Source organism: Corvus cornix, chromosome 1 (genome assembly GCF_000738735.6).
Source record: "Corvus cornix cornix isolate S_Up_H32 chromosome 1, ASM73873v5, whole genome shotgun sequence".
Lineage (NCBI taxonomy): Eukaryota > Metazoa > Chordata > Aves > Passeriformes > Corvidae > Corvus > Corvus cornix.
Window position 1 is genome coordinate 40945184 of NC_046332.1, and position 18704 is coordinate 40963887.

At 36.9% G+C, this 18704-nt stretch overlaps 1 protein-coding gene across 8 annotated transcripts in view; it reads left to right on the top strand.

The window, feature by feature from the left end:
* Nucleotides 1-18704, top strand: part of YAP1 (Yes1 associated transcriptional regulator) — an 85049-nt gene that overhangs the window by 36272 nt on the left and 30073 nt on the right. For all 8 annotated transcript variants that reach the window (XM_039563844.1, XM_039563856.1, XM_039563850.1 and 5 more), the window contains exon 3: nt 12756-12871. In XM_039563844.1, the coding sequence (XP_039419778.1) occupies nt 12756-12871 (116 nt within the window). The remainder of the gene's footprint in view (nt 1-12755; nt 12872-18704) is intronic.

Consider the following 18704-nt stretch of genomic DNA (forward strand, 5'->3'; position numbering starts at 1 on the left):
ATGTAAGTAGATTTCTTGTAGAGAAGCATGTTACATTGTCAGATCTGTAACAGTCCTTTTCAGTTCTCATTTGAACATAAACATTTTGTAACAATTTTCTGAAGGAGGAGATTTCTGAAAATACATTTAAAGTATAACAAGACATCAGAGAAGAGTGACCAGAATGTTTAATGTCCCAATTTATACAACTAGAGTCACAGTATCTAGGAATAGATTTATTTCTTTTTAATGTGCAATTTACTTTTAAAAGGTTTTGAGATAAAGTTTAAAATTATGACCTGTGTAGTGATAATGAAGTGACTGCAAAATAAATTTTAAGATAACACTAAACCGTGAATGTTTGCTACTGAACTTTGAGTGATAAATTCTGGAAGGAAGTTGCTGTGTATGTACCTGGAACTATAAAGTGTTAAACCACATCTTAGAAAGCATTAGCCAAGTAAATGTTTACTTTTTTGGTTTATTCAAGCATCTTAGTTCAAACCTAAGAAATTTGGAGATGAAGAGCAGAGTGTTTATTTCCTTTTTCCATAATTCTGAATGTAAAAAATGACGTGGAAAAAAAAAAAAAGACATCTGTTACAAGAAGCTTCCTTTACATGGTGACTAGAAGCAGTTGATTCACATTGATAAATACAGTTCAGACATTTATGGGAATATTAAAAGATTACTGGAGCGGGGCAGACCAAAAGGATTATATTAGTTTGGTGTTCAGTATTAGCAAGCTAAGTGTGGATGACTATGAAGTATTATGAATTAAAAAATACATTGGGAGTTTGTCTCCTCTTGATGTATCCCTCATCTTTTGCCTTCAGGTACTGGTTTACATCCTCTGATCTGAAGATTACAATCTAGAGTACAGAGTTTAAAGGACAAGAGTGGATATATTCTGAAGTTTGCAGTGACAGTGAGTCACTGAGTGTTGTAACTGTTCATGTGCAGTTTAGATGCCTTGCCCCAGCAGGTGTGTATCAGGTAACCTTTTTATAGGCTTGCTTCCTGAGAACTTGGCGTAGAACTGGGATCAGTATTGTTCCATTAACTGTATTCTCTAATCTACTGCTTAAATTTCAAAAAGCTGTGTCTTATTACTCAGCTGTTGAAATTACTGATATGTGATAGTACATAGTGGCTCTTCTGACATCAGGAGCATTATATTTTCCAAACATGGGTTATGAAGCAAATATGTTTTGTCTTTGGAATTTTATATGCTAGCTACTGAATGAGCTAAACCCAAGCAAACAGACAAAACCTAAGCAACCTCCAGAGCTTGCACTTAGAATTTTATTTGAATTGAAGGTTTCAAAACAATTCTGGCTGCCTAGTTGATGGGCAAAAGTGGTCCTGTAAAAATGGTGATAAGACTTGGCTATAGGAAGTGTATCTTATAGAAGAGATTAAAGGAACTCAGTTTGTCCAAGAGTTCAAAGTGACAATACTCATGGAAAAAAAACTGCTTCACCCTCCAGGGGATTTCTAAAATAGTTTGTGACTTTGCAGGCAAAAAAACCAAAAAGCTGGAAGGTGATAATAACAGCTTTTGGAACTGAAAGGGAGTGGAGGAAAGGGATGGGTCATAGGGAAGTGCTGACTAATGGTGAGCAAACAGTGTAAGGGAGTTCTTGTATTAAGAACTGACCTCACTTCCTAAAGGAAAATAAACTCTATACTATTCAAGCATAAAGTTTGGGCTGGGGAAGTGTCTAAACTGGACTATAAAAAAGTGGGAAGGGACGATGCTGGAAGGAAAGCTTGATTATAATTATGTTAGCCATTAAAAACCCACACAATTGTCTTCTGAGACAGAAGTTAGTAGTAATCAGTAGTGTGTGACCTGTAGTCTGATCTCTTGTGTGGGTAGGATGTATTCATATCTTTAGAGAGGCCTGTTACTAGTAAACATGATTTTAAATGCTAGACATAAGTTTGATGAGTACATGTTTTTTAAAAATGTATGCCAATAAGTAAATACAGTGGTTTTTCCCCTCTCTCATGGCAGCAGCACAGCCCCTTCACCATTCCCCTCCACCAGTGATGAATGCTGATTTTCATAACTAGTAGTTAAAGACTGCAGTGATTATAAATTTGGGATTAATTTATACTAAGTTAAGGTGATAACTTTAAGTTATTTAGGATTTATTTGGAACTTCAATGCTTACAAATCTACTGAAATTTAGTGAAATTAGGAGATCTGTGATTTTTGCTTTGTGATCTGTTTTGTGTCTAAGGGTAGGATCAATTTCTAAATAAGTACTTCTCTATGTTTATTGATAAAACCTGGTAGTTGCTAATTTTGGCAAAGACTAAACTGTTAGTACTTTAAGAACTGTTAGTAATTTAAGTTACATGCTTTTAAATAAAATCATGTGCTTGGCATATTTTTTAATCGCGATTTGTAATTCCCTCTGTACCAAAAGATACTCAGAAAGCAAAGTAAATTGCTGCAAATCAATTACACAAATGCTGAGATACTGGTATTTATCATGATGATTTAATGAAGTAAATGAAAACTTACTTGTTTCTAGAAAGCTAGTGTTTGTTTTGCTGATGATGATTTTACACTCAAACTTTTGGTTTCTGTTCAGTCCTGTTCTTCCTGATTACTCTGTCACTTGCTCAAGCAGGGAGATTGGACTGGATGACCTCCAGTAATCCCTTCAACCTTTCAGTTTCTGTGAATACCCAAATTCTTAATAATAAACCAAAAAGTAAATTAATATTTCCAGCTGATAACTTCTGAAACATGCAGTGAAATTTGAGTTCAAAATTAGTTTTAGTTTCCTTTGCTTATTTTACAGTGGGCATTTGAGTACTACTTAAACTGATGCTCCTTAAACTCTGTGAATGGTGAAGAGAAATGTCGAACCTGAAACTTTAAAATCCTCAGGTCAAAAACATTTTTAGGCCACTTTTAAAAAGAAATATAATAGCTATTATATTTAAGTATACTGTGCATTTAAATTATAGGTATAATAATGAAAATTATACACTAAGTAGGTTAATTTCTTCTCAGGGTTTTGCTCTGTATTTTCTTTGCCACTCTGTGTTAAATGGGTAAATAAAAATAACTTTTCAAAGCATAGCCTTCAGACAATATGGTGTATCTGGGGTCAAGAAATGTGTTGCCTCTGGTGGATTTGCAACTTGGGAAATCTGACTTCAGGGAGTTGAAGGGTGGGGGAGGAAAAAGAATAATCTGCTGGCGAAAAACAGAGTATACAAGATTGCCTAGAGTTGACTGAGCAGGTATCTTACAAGTACTGACTCAGGCAGTAACTTGCTGTTGGAAGATTCTCTCCTTTGTTTTACTTAGCAGTCTGCAGAGTCTTCAGGGACAGGAATAATTGCCTCCTACCTCAGCAGCACGTGGTGCTTGTCTGAATTGTGAAAATAAAAAGCTCTCCCTGAGACAGAGTCGTAAGAAGGAAACAGATGAGTTGGGGTTTTTTACTAAATAAAATGCAGCCCTCAAATGAGAGAAGAGATAGTCTGTAAGACTATTTGTATGACTAAAACCAAGACCATCTAAACAGCTGATCAACTTAAGGTGTGAAGTGTGAGCTCTGAAGCATAAAATAAAAAGAGATGTCAATACTAATGATTTTAATGGCAAGAAAACCAGGTTCACTTATTCTTTGTAGTAGAAAGCTGTGCATTCATTTCCAGTAGGTCCTACCTAATGGTTTCTTAAGAGTCAGCTCATCCTGTCAAGGCCATCTGGGAGTGATCATTGTCTGAACACTCGAGCAACCAGTTTGAGCTGCCCTCTGAGACTTCCTACTTAGAGCAATAAGGAAACAACCTAAAGAATCTTTTTATCTTAATATTTCGTTTTCCTTGGTGGTGGTTAGCCTCAGGGTTAATTGACAGGATTGCTAGGAGCCCCCTTAAGAAACTAAGACAGCTGGCTATAGCAGCTTTTATTGCAGCATGCTTAGGCAAGCCTCTCTGACTTGAAGACCTTCAGGCAACAAAAGTTGGGTGTTTTGAGAGGGGCGTAAAATTGCCTGGCTTCTCTTCATGCAAAGAGGCACTTGATTTCCCTCTTGCTTTCTTTGTCTCCTTTTAAGAGAGAGAAATGAGATAGAATCTCAGATAAAAGGACACGACAGTGATAAAGTATTCCATTGCCCACCACTTCTGAAAATCATCTGCCTTCTCTTAATAAAAGCTACTGTTTGTGTAATCTTGTCTTTAGTGTTACAGAAGGCAAAATGGTTACATCTTGAGAAGGTCTTCTGCATTTGCTAAGCAGAGTGTAGGAGGGTATCTGTAAAGTTAAACAATTATGGTAATTTCACTTGAAATAGCAGTAGAGACAGTTCTTCATTAGATTTTTCCTCCTTGGTGATATATCTTTATGTCTTTCATTGAAAATTAAAGAGAGAAAAAAAGATAAATTCTGTGTGTGCTGAATGACTTAGCCATGGGAAGCAAATTTCTTAACTTTGGAGGTAGGGTAGAAAGAAAGGGAGGTTACCTTTAAAAATAGCCTCTTTTTCTTCTGTGAAACTGAGAGGGGAAGTTTAAATAAATCTGGTGACATAGAATGTGATCACAGCATTTAGTCTTTTATAGACTAATAATAGCTACGATAATAGCTATTGGAAAATAATTGAACTGGTAAAACAAGGACTTTTTAGCATCTATAATATTGCTATGTCTTATAGTTTTCAAAGTAACGGAAAAAGCTCTGGAAATGAAAATGTCCTTGTACTCCATATTTGTTCCTGAAATGCAGAAAATTACTTTATTTTGGAAATCCGCAGAGGAATCCAAGAACAATACTTTTGAGAATCAATTTTAAAACTTCTAAGCATTGTGATACTAGCCCTATCTTTCTATATGAAGTCCTTGAGTGCAGGGCAGGAAGAGGGGCAGGAGGAAAAAGAATAATAAATGCAAAAATAAACATGTTCTTGCTCCATTTTTGCTTTAACAAAAGGTAATTGTTTCAAGAGAACATTATAGTAAAAGTGGTGCAAACCTTTGAACATCATATCATGTGTTCATCTCTTTCTGTTACTCAGGCATGTGTGGTCAGACTGCCTACTGCCCACACATCCATTTTAGCATTACACACTCTGAAGTGAGGACCTTTCTGTGAGTGCTTTTCTAAGAAGTGCAGTGCTGTTCTGCAGCTTCAAAACAGCAAGGTGCTTATACTCAGAACAGGAAGCTTAGTTTTTAAGTCCTTGGTGTTTGTATTGTGCACTGTCTGCAGGCAGACCAGTGCTAATGAAAGCTGCCTTTGAATACCTTAATACTAAATACTGTGTTTTGTGTATCAGTAAAAGCTCTTTTTTTCATGTATCTCTGTCCACAGCTTTATGGGCCATGCTTTCTGGAATTTCTGGTAGCTCTTAGCATCTTGCAATATTCAGCCACCTTAGGAATAAATTCCAGAGGGGTTTGTAGAAGAACTTGTCTGACTAGTAATGACTGTGCAAAATCTACTTCTTGATGAATTAGACTTTGTCAGATGCATTTAAGTTTCCATTACTGCATCGTTCTAGTTCAGACTCAAACCATTAATTTGCTAGAAGAATTCCTGCTGCCTAAGACTGTAATTTCATAGGATAGCATATGTGGTTTTATTTCATACTTAGGTTAAGGGACTTGAGCTCTGACAGGCTGTCTTCCCACCTGGTCAACAGGATGTTTGTGCCCACCATTCTCTGACTTTTGACTTTTGTTCTATTTCAAAGTTAATGAAATCACGACTGTGGCACCACACAATTGCACATGGAACAGTTGTATGTCAATTTTAAGGTATGCTTTTGCAAGTTGAATGAAGGTTAGAGCTGTCACTGTGCTCTGGCATTGTATGCCTGTGGTGCCGTTCGATGAGGACATAATAGGTGTTGATGGAGTAGCCCAACACAAGCTTTGTTTAGTTAATGCTCTGTCAAGCAGAAGGAAGAATAAGGAAAACTCAAAAATACAGCCATTTTATGTATTGCAGTATTCAGAAAATTGTATTAGTGTTTCTATTTCTTTGAGGCAATTAGACCATGCCTGGAGACATTACCATCCTTAGGAGATAAACTTTTCTTTTCTGATGCTTTTGGGAAACAGTGAGATTAGGAAGTTCTGAATGTTACTGCCATGTGCTTTTACATAAATTAGACTGTAACAGTCCTGAAACTTGGAAAGGAAATATTGCAAGTAAATGGACAGCACAAGTGGAGAGACAGTGCTTTCCCCAGGAATGGCAGATGAGATTTTCATTGCTCTGTGACCAGGCTTTTCTCTTGCTGGATTTTGTTGGATTTTTTTCTTTACAAAGCCAGCTGGAAGGTCCTCAAAGGGTTTGGGGCACTTTAAGTGTGTGTCCTTGTCTAAGAATGGTGTGGATTCAGGCAAGTGTTTATGGAGGACTGAACTGAGGGTAGAGGTAATTGCTAACTGAGCTGTCTCATCTCCCCTTCAGGCTTTTCTCTGTACTGTTGCTGCTTGGAATTGAAATAATCTCAAATAATGTATTTAAAGTATAAATTTGTAATTTTGTTACAACACCTGCAAAGGAATGTACTTCACTATTAAGTCAGCTGCACTAAATAAAAATGGCCCATATATCTGAAGACTTAGATCCGTGTTTTAATCTTTTCCAATTCTTGAAATCCCCTGAATAGGATAGAAAAGTGTGCATGCACAAAGAATGTCACGCCTTCTATCCTCAGGCAAAGCTGAATCCACTCCATTGTGTGTAAATATCCCAAGATCATCAGCAGCCATAACCCAGAAGTCTCTGCATGCTGCACTCCAGTTTTTGACAGTGGTAATTAGAGCAGTTCATGTGGAGGCTCCTTATACTCTAAACCTTTTCTTTCATCCCATTTCTAAATGGAACTATGGAAAATTTACCTGTGAGAATCCCCCTAGCTCATCAGCCCTGTCAAACTGATCTTGGCCTTCCAGCTATTGCAACTTTCTTAGGAATATACATCCAGCTCTGTTCTTGAATTAGTGGATACTATCACTTTCACAGCTGCCCTATGGTCAGACCACCACACTGGTATTCTGCTGTAGAGCTCAGGCCTCTGCAGAAGTAGATATTCTGATTTCTTCTCTGCCTGCTACGATAATAGCTATGTGAATATCTCCAAGATACCCTACACTGCCTGTGCACAGGCAAGTTTGTATAAGATTTGGTAAAGGGGTTAGTTGATTTTGTTGGACAATTTATGATAGTTTCAAGAGCAGAAATACTCAAGTTTCTCCTGGCATCACCAGGAAAGCTGACTCTCAGTATATACATCAAGACCTGACATACTGAAATGTACTGGTGCACACTCTTAAATAATTCTGGAATTTATGAGGAGACACTCACTCTTTACTAATCCTTATAGACAAATATAAATAAAAAGGGAAAACCTTTCAGAAAGTGATGCATTATGTGGATTAAAGAAACTAGGTGGTTAGGAAGACAAAAAAATGAAAGAGTAGAATCTGTATCTCATTCATTTAATGTCAAACAGAATCATAGGTGACATGCTTGTCAATGGAGCAGCTGACATTTGGGATTTAATGAAAAGTTTAAATTTCACACCAAAAATAGAACATAATTAGGTTTCATTTCATTTGTGCACTTGCTTGTGTTACACAAAGACTTTCCTGTCTGTCCCCAGAACAAAAAGTACTCAATGCCATGCCAGCAGTCTTGGGAGGTCTGTCATGATGTGGTCAGTGGTGTGTGTTTGTGTTTTGCTTTTCATAAATTGTGATTTCCGGTGAATTCTTAAAACAGTCCCAAAAACCTGAAAACCAGTATCCAAAGTTAGTCATCTCAAGTTCACTAGAGACTGAAAATAATTTTCTCACAGACATAAAATATAAGTCTTGTCTAGATTGTTAAAACACAAGCATTGCATTATGGAGAGATACTTGCATAGTTATTTACAGTGATGCTTTTATACTTAAGAACAACTTCTCTTTCTGAGTGTTTGAGACTAAATTTTGAAATGTCCTTTCATGTCCAAATGTACTGAGAAGCGATGGATTATTTATTCTTATCTATTTTTTTATGTGTAGATGAGACCTCTTCAGGTTTTTTGCTGTTGCAGAAATTTTATACAGTATGTTCATCTGGTACTGAGGATTAAAACATCTCTTCGTTCTCTTTTGCTTTTCTTCCTAACATTACATGTCTATTGCACACTTAAGTAAAATAGTCTTGAAGTTCTGAGCTGCTTATGTTAATAATGTCTGTTGTAAGAAGATCTGTTTTTGTGAAAGGGAAGTTCTAATTACATATTATGTAGCATGTATAAGGTGACTCTATGCTAATAAAGGCAAAAAGGGGGAGAAAGACACGAGTTTGTAATGATGGGAATTCTGTTATACAAATGAATTTCTCAGCATACCCTGGAAAGTGTAACTGCCAGTGGGGACACTGTAGTTGCAATACATACTACAGAATATCAAAACTGAAGGCCTCTTCATTCTTAAGTAATTCTTTGAGTGTCTTTTTTGTGTTAATTAGTTTCTGACATGGCTTTCAACAAACAGTACCTGTCTTTTCAGTGCAGCAACTGTGAAGAGTGATTGGGAAAGGTATATTACACTTCGTACAAGGGCAGATGAGAGTTCCTTTTTTTATAAATGGTGTTGTTTTATTAGTCTGCTAGGATCCAGAGGGTTCTTAAAATCAAAAGTAATTTTTTTTTCTTTTTTTTTTGGCCTCTAGATCTCCTGCTTCTTTTCCATTGTACTTTAAGAAAAACCACAAATACCCAAATCAAAATCTTCAGCACCCCTCTCCCTCAAAAAAAAAAAAAAAATTCCAAAAAACCAAACCACAAAACAAACCACCACCACAACAAACCCAAACCTTAAACTCTAAAATTAGGTTAGAATTTGAATCTGACAAATCTTCAAGCATGTGATAGTGTTTAATGCCGGTAAAGATTTCTTTCCATTGGAAATTCTGATCCTTAGTAGCTGCAGAAGTGCTCTTTGTGTACATAATATGGGAACATTTTTCTTTTCTTTGAAACTGTTCTTGTCAAAATGGCAAATAGTTTGTATTTGACTGTAGAACTTGGGGATGGGTGAAGAGATGCAGCTTGTGCTCTTTGTAATGCACAGCACTTTGAGAGTCCTTTTTGGTAGAGGTTGGTGGGTGATTTGTCTTGGAACAGTCACTCTTCTTGGTACTGGAATTGACGTAAGTTTGCTAACAAATGTTTAGCATGTGGTGGGTGTTTTAGCTTTGTTTTTCTAAGGCCTGTTACCACAGACCTACATTTATGGTACAGTCTGAATTGATTTCCTTAGTTTATACTGTGTTTGTCCACTTTAACAAGAATTTGCTTCTCCCTACATAAATGAGCAATAATAAATAGTGCCAGATAGATAGATAGATAGATGTTAGATTTGAGAATTTATTCTGTGAAATAAAGTGTCTAACATTCCTTGATTATCCTAGAGATGTTGATTTTAATTCCAGGATTATTTACTCACTTTGTTCTGTTCACACAGTACAGAGCTGTGTTTCTTGTTCCTGAGTAGGTAGAATCTAAGTTTTAATTTGATAATACATACTACATATGGTGGCTGATTTATAGGTTACATTGATTTCATATCGTTCGCTAATGTTTTTTAATCTTTTATTTTGTTTTGACACTAGTTTCTTATTGAGATATGGTGAAGATCATGTAAAATAGAAGATCTTGAATGTAAGGATGGGGCAGTTGTCACGTATAGCAGATACTATGAGAAAAAAATCTACTTAATGCAGGGAAAGATAATTTAGTGTTAATGTCAGTTCTTGTTATATCCATTTAGACCTTCTCTGTGCTGCTGTTCAAAACAGAGGGAAAGCTCTTTACCTGTGGAGAATGTCCTGTTTCAATACTTAACTTGATAATTAAAAATACATGGTGTTTATAGTAAGTTACCCTGGTCCACATGCCGCGAACAGGAACAAAATGAAGTCCTGTATTCTTCCCTGTAGTACTAGGATTTATTTAAACATTTCATCCAGATAAGTGGGGGCTTGCCTACTTTGTATTCCATCAGCTGCTGAGCATTATTTGGAATTTGTAGGAAGGAACTGATCTGTTGTGATGTGTTTTGGGGTGGTTTCTTAGTATATAGCATTCAAACACTCAGGATATGGAGCAGGTAAGATACATATGAGGACTGTGATTTGATGGAGGTTGAAGAAGAAAGGTTTTGAGGGAAGGTGTGGGGGAAATGGATATGTAGAGTAGGTCATGAAACACTGAGCTGAATGGGAAAGGGAAAAAAGTTTGCCTTATTGAACCAGTCATATGATCAGTATGATATTAATATAATCGGCTTGCTTACTTTGAGGCTTTTCCTCCATGGCTCTTTGCTCTAAGACTGCTGATTGTAGTTCAGCTGGTCAAGTAAGGAACATGCTGACTTTTCTCAAGTGATACTGAGCTAGGGAAAAGCTGGAAGCTGCTGCTGCCTAAAATAGCTATCCTTGTTAACAACTCCATATGAACATTAACTGTACTTTGCGTGGTATGCTTACGCAGTCTTGAGGAATTGATAATGCTGTTCTTGTGCTCAAAATTGGAGGTACATCTAAAACTTCTTCTTCCATAGCCCATTCAATCTATCCCATATTCAGATATGTTTTGAAAAATTGATAAATGTTGTTGTTTCAGTGCATTCCTACAGTTAACTGCAAAAATGGTTCTGTAACCATTTTCAGGGAGAAAATATTTTTCCTTCTACTTCTTACTGTGTACTCAAATAGCATATAAAAACAAAGGCTATAAATGAGGTACCTTACATTTTATAAGTTCATAGTATTACATGTATTTTTACATGAGTTAAATGGAAATAGATGAATGTGTTATCATGGATACAGTAGTGTTTTCCCAGCTTCCACTATTCCCAGAACAAATATAACAAACCAGAAATGTGGGGGAGGAGTAGCACATGCTGGTACAGTAATTTAAACACACAGTCTGTGAAGCATTACAGTGCAGTGTCTTTACATCTGTATTATCTTTACCTGTTTTCGTTGCTTTGCAAAACTGACCAGCAGAAAAGTGAAAAATTGTTCTCTAGTATGAAGGTTTATGTGTAGTCCAGTAGGGACTATAGGGCAGTCTTTACTATGTTGCACCATGTTTTATTAATAAATAGGCTTAAAAAAGAAATAAAGAAGTCTTGCTATATGTCTCATGTTTCTCAGTGAAGCTGAATGTTTGAAAACCTGTGCAACCAAAGATGCAGTGTGCTTAGTGATGACTTGTTGAGGTTTAATGAAACAGTTTAATTCATTGGTGTGATGATCAGAGGGCGGTCAGGTTCATCCAAAACATAGCCCAGTACTAGCCATGGTGAAGAAAATCAGACAAAACCAGCACATACTGTATTAAGTGAGCTCTGTTGTGACCCTACTACAATAGAGTAGGGTCTGTAACTCTCTGATCTAGAATTGCTTGTGTGCATGTTTAGAGAGGGTAAAATATACGGATCTTAAAACTTTATTTAAAGCCAGTTCATGGTATGTCTACCTTGTAACAGAAGGTTAGATTAGGATGTGGTAAGTAATTTGACGTAAGTAATTATTTTGGTGACTACCGCCTCATTTTGTGTTCTTCTGAATTCATTAAATGTTGTGGTTTTGCTGAAGTAAATGAAAATGAGCATTCCATGTAATCCAGAAAAGCAGAATTTTAATGATAATTAATTTAAGAAAAGAATGGTACTGCTAATAATGCATTGGATTCTAATTTATAACAATACTATCTGAATATGATTTCTAATTTATACCAGTTCTGAATAAATGGGTAACAAATTTTGTTGTCAGTGTTCATGTGCATTTGAAGCTGTATTTTTGTCCCTGTGTGCTTCTCAGAGTAATGTTGCTTAATGGCATCAAGATAATGTTGATGCTTGTTATGAATAGACTGCATTCGTTGTTCATTAGCAAAACATGCTAATTACATACTCCAAAAGTGAAATAATGATTCATTACACTTCTGTATTTTCATTGAATTGAATACTTCCATGAATGACAGTGGTGAATGTACTTGCCATTTTTTTTCAAAACAGAGAAATCCAAGCTTCCAAAGTTCTGCAGCGAGCTGGGTGGGTTACTTGGCAGTCACACTGTTCTCATCTTATCACGTGAAGTTGAAAGGCAGCTGCGCGTCACCTTCACGTTACTGCTTTAGTGTGACTGGTTACTTAAATTACCACAGAGAGGTTGTTCAGGTGTCAGTGGTGATGAGAGTAGTCTGTCCCATAATCTGAGGATGTGGTCTATGCACAGAAAGTTTGGGAAGACTAATGATTGCATACTAGCCAGTTCATTACCACTCCCTAGGCACTGAATATGAGCTCATCATGCCGAGGTACTGGACTGTGCTTGAGATTCCAGCTATGACTGGCTTGGTTTGACAGTCTGAAGTCACATTTAAAAATGGCAAATAACTGATCAAAGAGAGAAGGAAGAGAAAGTTTAGTTCAAGGGTACAACATCTAGTTATGGTACAACAGTTTAGATATTCATGATGAACCTTATCTCGCCATTGCTCTAGCTGTGATTGCTACAGCTGTTGGTTTGGAAAGTGGTGGTGGCCAGGATAAGGGTTTGAGAATCTGACATACAGTGATGCTTGGAGAGAATCCAAACAGTTCTTGTTGGGTTTTGAATGTGGCTGTTGTTGGCAGGCTTAACCTTTTGTTGTTAAACTTTCTGTGCTAGCAGGTCATTGTTTTGAATGCATGACTGTCCTAACTCTTGCTTTGTTTTGTCTTAGTCACATTGATCAAACAACAACATGGCAAGATCCTAGGAAGGCCATGCTTTCCCAGATGAATGTTACAGCTCCCACCAGTCCTTCTGTGCAGCAGAACATCATGAACTCGGCATCAGGTAAGCAAAATCTGTATTTATGAAAAAGATCATACAAGTAAACCACAAGCTATTTTAACTGGCAGGGAGGAAGTCCAAATTTAATAAATATTCTTCTAGTTTTCCTGGTTTGAAACTTCAAATTTGTTGATACCTGATTCATCAAGCAAGAGGCTGATAGTTGAAGTAAGAGAATTTGTATAATATTTATGTTGTCAGTAGAAAGTGCACTGTAGTTCTTTGATTTGTGCTTTTATTTTTTCAAATGAATGGTTCAAACTCTTGAAGCAGAATTTTTGTCTGTTTTCTTCTGCCTGAAAAATGCTGTTAAATTGATGAAGACCAGAATTCCCATTAAATTAAAAGCAATTTACATTAAAGCTTTTGTTCTTCTGCATCCATTTGCTCACTGAGTAGACATGGTATACTGCCATTTTTTTACGTTTCCTACATTTATTATGAACATATCATTTTTGCTGTCCTCCCTAAATGGATTGAGCAAACACCTTGAAAATCTTGTTTAGAAGCAAAAATGTTTAATGGTTTTCCTCTTGTCTTTCTATTACCGCCAAAATCCAGTATCATGATCATTATTGCTCTAGCTGAGGAAGTCTGATGTCTTTTTCCTGCAATATAGAATTGTTCTTCAGCTGGCCTGGACAGACCTGTCACTAGACAGCACTAAAATGTTCTTGTTCTTGATATAGAATCTACTGTATGTTTTCAGAGCTCTCTCATCTGATTATGCAAAGAGCAAGCAGATAATTTGGTGCCATGCTAGTTTGAGTGCTTCGTCTTCCCCTTGCTTTGTCACCTCCTGTCTGTCACTGAGGTTCATGTTATATTTATTTTCTCACAGTCTGACTGTATTTTGTGTATGTCTGTTGTTCCTGTACTTCACAAGGGTTATTCTCTGGTGCTGCTTTTTGTGGTCTGTTTAGACAGCTTTGTTTCATGCTGCCAATTCATGTGCTGCAGACAATACCGAAAGATTAACAGGCGTGACCAAACTGTGCTGTTCATGACTGAGTATTAGAAAGGGAAGTTAATCAAACTTTTTGCTGGCTAGGCCAGGAGGCTGGATTATACTGAAACAAATGAGTCCTGTTCAAGTTCAGGAAGTCATGATTCACAGCAATTAAGGTCTCAGGCTCTGATGTGAAAATAAAATAGTGTGATTATTTTTTCTGTAAATTTATCCCAGGAAATTTGCAGCAATAGAGGTGGCATGTTTTTGCAGGGACACTTCTAAAGTAGAGAGAATAGGAGAAAGGAAACAACTCCCTTGCTCTGTCTTGCTTTTTCGCTTATTTGTGCTAAAACTAGATGCTCGCTGTTTCAACATTGACATAAATTCTGTATTTTAAGCTAACTCCTCAAACCTTCAGTTGTACCAAGAATTCACAGGAAAAAATATTGATAGGAAAGTAGGATTCACTTTATATACTTAGAAAGAAATGAAGGGTCCTTAGCAAAACAATGTACTGTTAAGTTGTAACAGGGTGGTAACAAACTAGGAAAGAAGCCAGCAATCTGGACACAAGGATTATTTTTAAAAGAACATGAAGAATTTACATGTAATTGCCTGATGTAAGCGTGTGAAAGAGTGATTGCTGCATAGCTATTGTTGCTCATGTAAAAAAGGACAGTTGAGATGTTTAAGTGGGTTGTCTTGTGATTTGAGAAAGCACTTACTTGGATCCAAGTTCATTGAACATTTATTTTTAATTTCACAGATGATACTGTGTTGAATATCAGCCGAAAATCCCATGAAGTTTTTTTTCCCCTCCGTGCTCTGAATTTGATAAAGTGCATGAAGGACTCAGAACTCCTATGTATACTGAATTACACCACATGTTACCTGGTGTTAGGCTTTTTAAGCTTAAGTCAGTTGAGGTAGTAGGACTTGGAATTGGCTCTTTGGATGCACTTGCTTACCCTTATTTGCTATTAACACAAGTCTGCTTTGAATTAAATAATACTGAACCTGCATTTATTGGGTGTGATTCTGTTTCTGATACTTGATCTGGCAAATGTTTATGTACTAACTTTAAATTATTACTATATATTTATTTTTACTAAAGTCTCATATCTAGTTTTGTTACTTTATACTGCTGAGTTCATGGTAGCTTATGCTTCCTTGGTAGCCTCTTAAATAATCTTTGAGAGAAATGGGAAAGTCAAGTAACTATGTACCACTTCAGCATAGTGGAATTTACAGTCATGATGTTGGCACTCAGATTTAAGACTACTTAATGTTCTAATTTGGGTATTCATCCTCAAGAACCGGGAAATCAAGTTGAGACCTTTAAGACAGAAGTTTCCTGTTATGAAATATGGCTGGCAGTGAAACATGCCCTAGTGCTATGAGAGTCTTTCATGAAAGATATTGGGAAAAAACGAGTGTAAGTATTGTGACAGCTGGAGATCACTGACTTGCAAAAAAATGTCTGAAATGCCACAAAGGAGAATGTTTTCCTTTCTGTATAGACCTTGTATGGTGCTCGTTAATTTTAGCCCTTACCCAAAGTTACTGTCCAAGTTTTAGTGTACTGCCCCAGGAGCCTGTAAGTCAAGTTACTGTGCTGAAATGTAAGAGAGATTTCTGGGAGCTGTCTTGAGAGTCTTTAGAAGCTTTAACCATTTAGACAGAATTAGACTTCTTGACATTATCTAGAATTAAGAACAAGAAAACAAACTGAAGATGCAGAGAGAGACGAGAACTCTGAAAGCTGATGTATGCATATTGAAGATGAACCTGTTGTCTTTTTGGATAAGTAGGGGAAGAAGAACTCAGAAAAGATGTGATAAGGGTGAGGGCAAGTCAAAAGATTGTTTAAAATATAAAAATGGGAAAGTTGTAGTTCAGCATGAGATTGAAATCTTTCGGTTACCTTTCTTAAGAAATTCCAGCTCTTGAGGCACTTAAAACTGGATGAGAACCCAGGTATCTTGCTGCAAGTTACATTTCTTTAAGGAAGTTAATGGACATCTGAACCAGCTTTATCTGTTTTGGGAATGATTTTGTGAATGAATTATTCTATGAGTGTTAGTTAGCTACATCCTTTATAGGAACTCATTAGTGTGTGAAAAGTGAGGGGGGTTTTGTCTCAATCTTTCTGAACTTAGCGTGCTACGTGTAATCAACTAAAATGGTTTGGGCCACGTGTATGCAGAGAAGCAGCACAGTGGTCTTGAAACAAGCCCATTATTTGCAAATATGCCACATGTGTATAAACATTGTGACTGTTCTGATTTTTTTGTGTTATGTTTCTAACCATTTTTTCCCTAAAGGTATGACAGAAGAAACTTTGTTCTTCTGTCTTGCCTTAAAACAAACCAAAAGGTAGTAATAATGGTACGTTGTTCTTCTGAGGAACATCTATAAATTTCCTACTGAGGTAAAGTTATGCATTTGAAAATAAACAGTGGCTGTTTCTTCTACAATTACAGTTGATACAACAGAGATGGGATAATTCTATTTATACAAAAGAATCTGTTCTTCAGATACTTTTACTTCCTGAATCATGCTTGACAGCACTGCATACTTCAGCCTCTTCTGCTTGCACATAGACGTTAGATAATTAGCATTGGAGCAGATTATGTGTCTTTCTCCTCTTTTGTCTTCATTCTTATGTTGCAGTTCTGAATTGAGTTTCCCAGTGAAAGTTTGTAGACCTAGTGCATGCAGTTCCATTGTCTCTTAGGGTAAGGCTGTAGTGCCATGTTAAATGTTGGTAAGAAAATGGACACTTGAATTCATAATTCCTGAGGGACAGGAGAATAGGAAGGAATATGCCAATAACTAAAACAAGTTCTAGCTCTTCTCTTAGATCCTTGCTCACTTCAGTTGCAGATTGTTCCTACGTAGTCAGTCATACCAAAAAATTCTGGTTTGTGTGCAGTTGACGCTATGATCTTTTGTGAAACTTGAGTTTCTGAGTATCTGCGTGACAGTAATGTTCTTTTATTTCTTCATCTGCAAAAACTGCCCCTTTTTAAATAGCGTCTTTTTATACTAATTTGACTGGATAAAGGTGTACTTTAAGTAAATTTTGTAGACTTTGATATAATTTTTAGAAGTTTTCGAACCACAGTGACTGAAGGGGAGAAGTTCAGCTTTCAGAGAGAAAGATTAGGAAAGGTCTTGGAGATCAGTGTTTGTATTAGGTGAAGGTGATTCCTGTTGTTAAACATAGGTGTTCTAGTTCCTAGGTTGTCCATGCATATTCAGCTAGTAGATAGATACAGCTGCCCTCTTACATGCATTGACTTATTGATAAAATATGGCTTTGTTTACATTTATTTTAAAATTAAGTGTTAGGAACTGGAGAGTCTTGGAAGATTTACTTCATATCCCAGCATAGGCTGAATCTCTACTGCATTTTTGCTTTAGTTACTCTTCCGGTTGCTTTCTATCTGCCAGCAGCGAGGTCTGCTTTGCATTCCAGATTTCATGGCATATGAGAAAGTTTTAAAAAAAAAAAAAGTGGAGACACGCACCAAAGAGGCATGCACACAGGCTTATGAAGTTACACCATTACATAAATATTTAGTTACAGGGGTATGACTTATCAGTAGTTCTGTAAAGATGGCTTACATTTGGAAATTAGCATTTAATTTTTTTGGTAACTTTGTCCTTAAAAGCACCACAGTGCAGGCTGAGTTCCCTATCTAGAAGGGTTGTCTCTCCCTGTGCAAATTATTTCATCGAACTCTAAACTTACAGTTGTGAGAGTGTTCAATGGTCATAGGAGGCACCAAACAGAACTAGTAGGGGACCATGTCACAGGGATATTGTTTGTGCTAAATATTTACAAAAGTTGGAGGGGAGACTGGAGAAGTACTTGAAAGAGAGATATTTTGGCACTTAGTAAGCAGACAGAAACTGGCTCAAGGAATAACTTGTGATAGAATCACAGAATATCCTGATTTGGAAAGGATACACAAGGATCATCGAGTCCAACTCCTGGCCCTGCACAGGACATTCCCAAGACTCACACCATTGAGAGCATTGTCCAAATGCTTCTTGAGCTCTGTCAGGCTTGGGGCTGTGACCACTTCCCTGGGGAGCCTGTTCCAGTGCCCAGCATACTTGGAGGCCGAGTGACTATTCATAACCTCTCTACCTTTTAGATCTCTGTATGTATTCAGCGCTTTATTTCAAAGTTTATAGAGTGTGACAGTCACTAAATGGGCTACTTTCAGCAACCAAAAAGACCCGTCCATCACCCCAGGCTAGATGCCTGGACTAAATGGACTTTTGAATAGACCCAGTATTGCTGATTCTGTACAACATAAGCTACAGTAAATATGGAAATTTTAGTGAGAAGGTCTGAATATCAGCAATATAGGACTAATGCTGGAAATTCTGTTCCTATTGTACCTTTTGGGGGAAAAGGGACATGTAATTGCAAAGGAATTTTCCTAGATGCTCTGGGTGAATGTGTCTGCTGTTCCTCAGCATGGATTTAGTTCTTTCTTCTAGTACTTGCCTCTAATACAAAGTTTGTCAGGTGACCATTTAGAAAATCAGACTTGTCTTCTAGTTTCACAATTACTCACAAAACCATTCAGGAATTACAGAAGGAAGTCATTTCAGTTTTTGAACTTCCATTTCAATATGTAAGGATCACAGCAGAAACCCAAGAGCAGTTTGTTCTCCAAGGAAGAAAGCAACATTATTAACGCCAAAAGATTCTAGAGATAGAAGTTCTGCTTCTGCAGTCATTTGTGGCACTTAGCAAGGAAGACTTGCTGATGTGACAGCCAGGTGAGCAGATGGACCTTTCCTGTTGTGTTCCACAGCTGTGCATTCTAGTACTAATCAGATCACTGAATCTCAGAAGTAGCA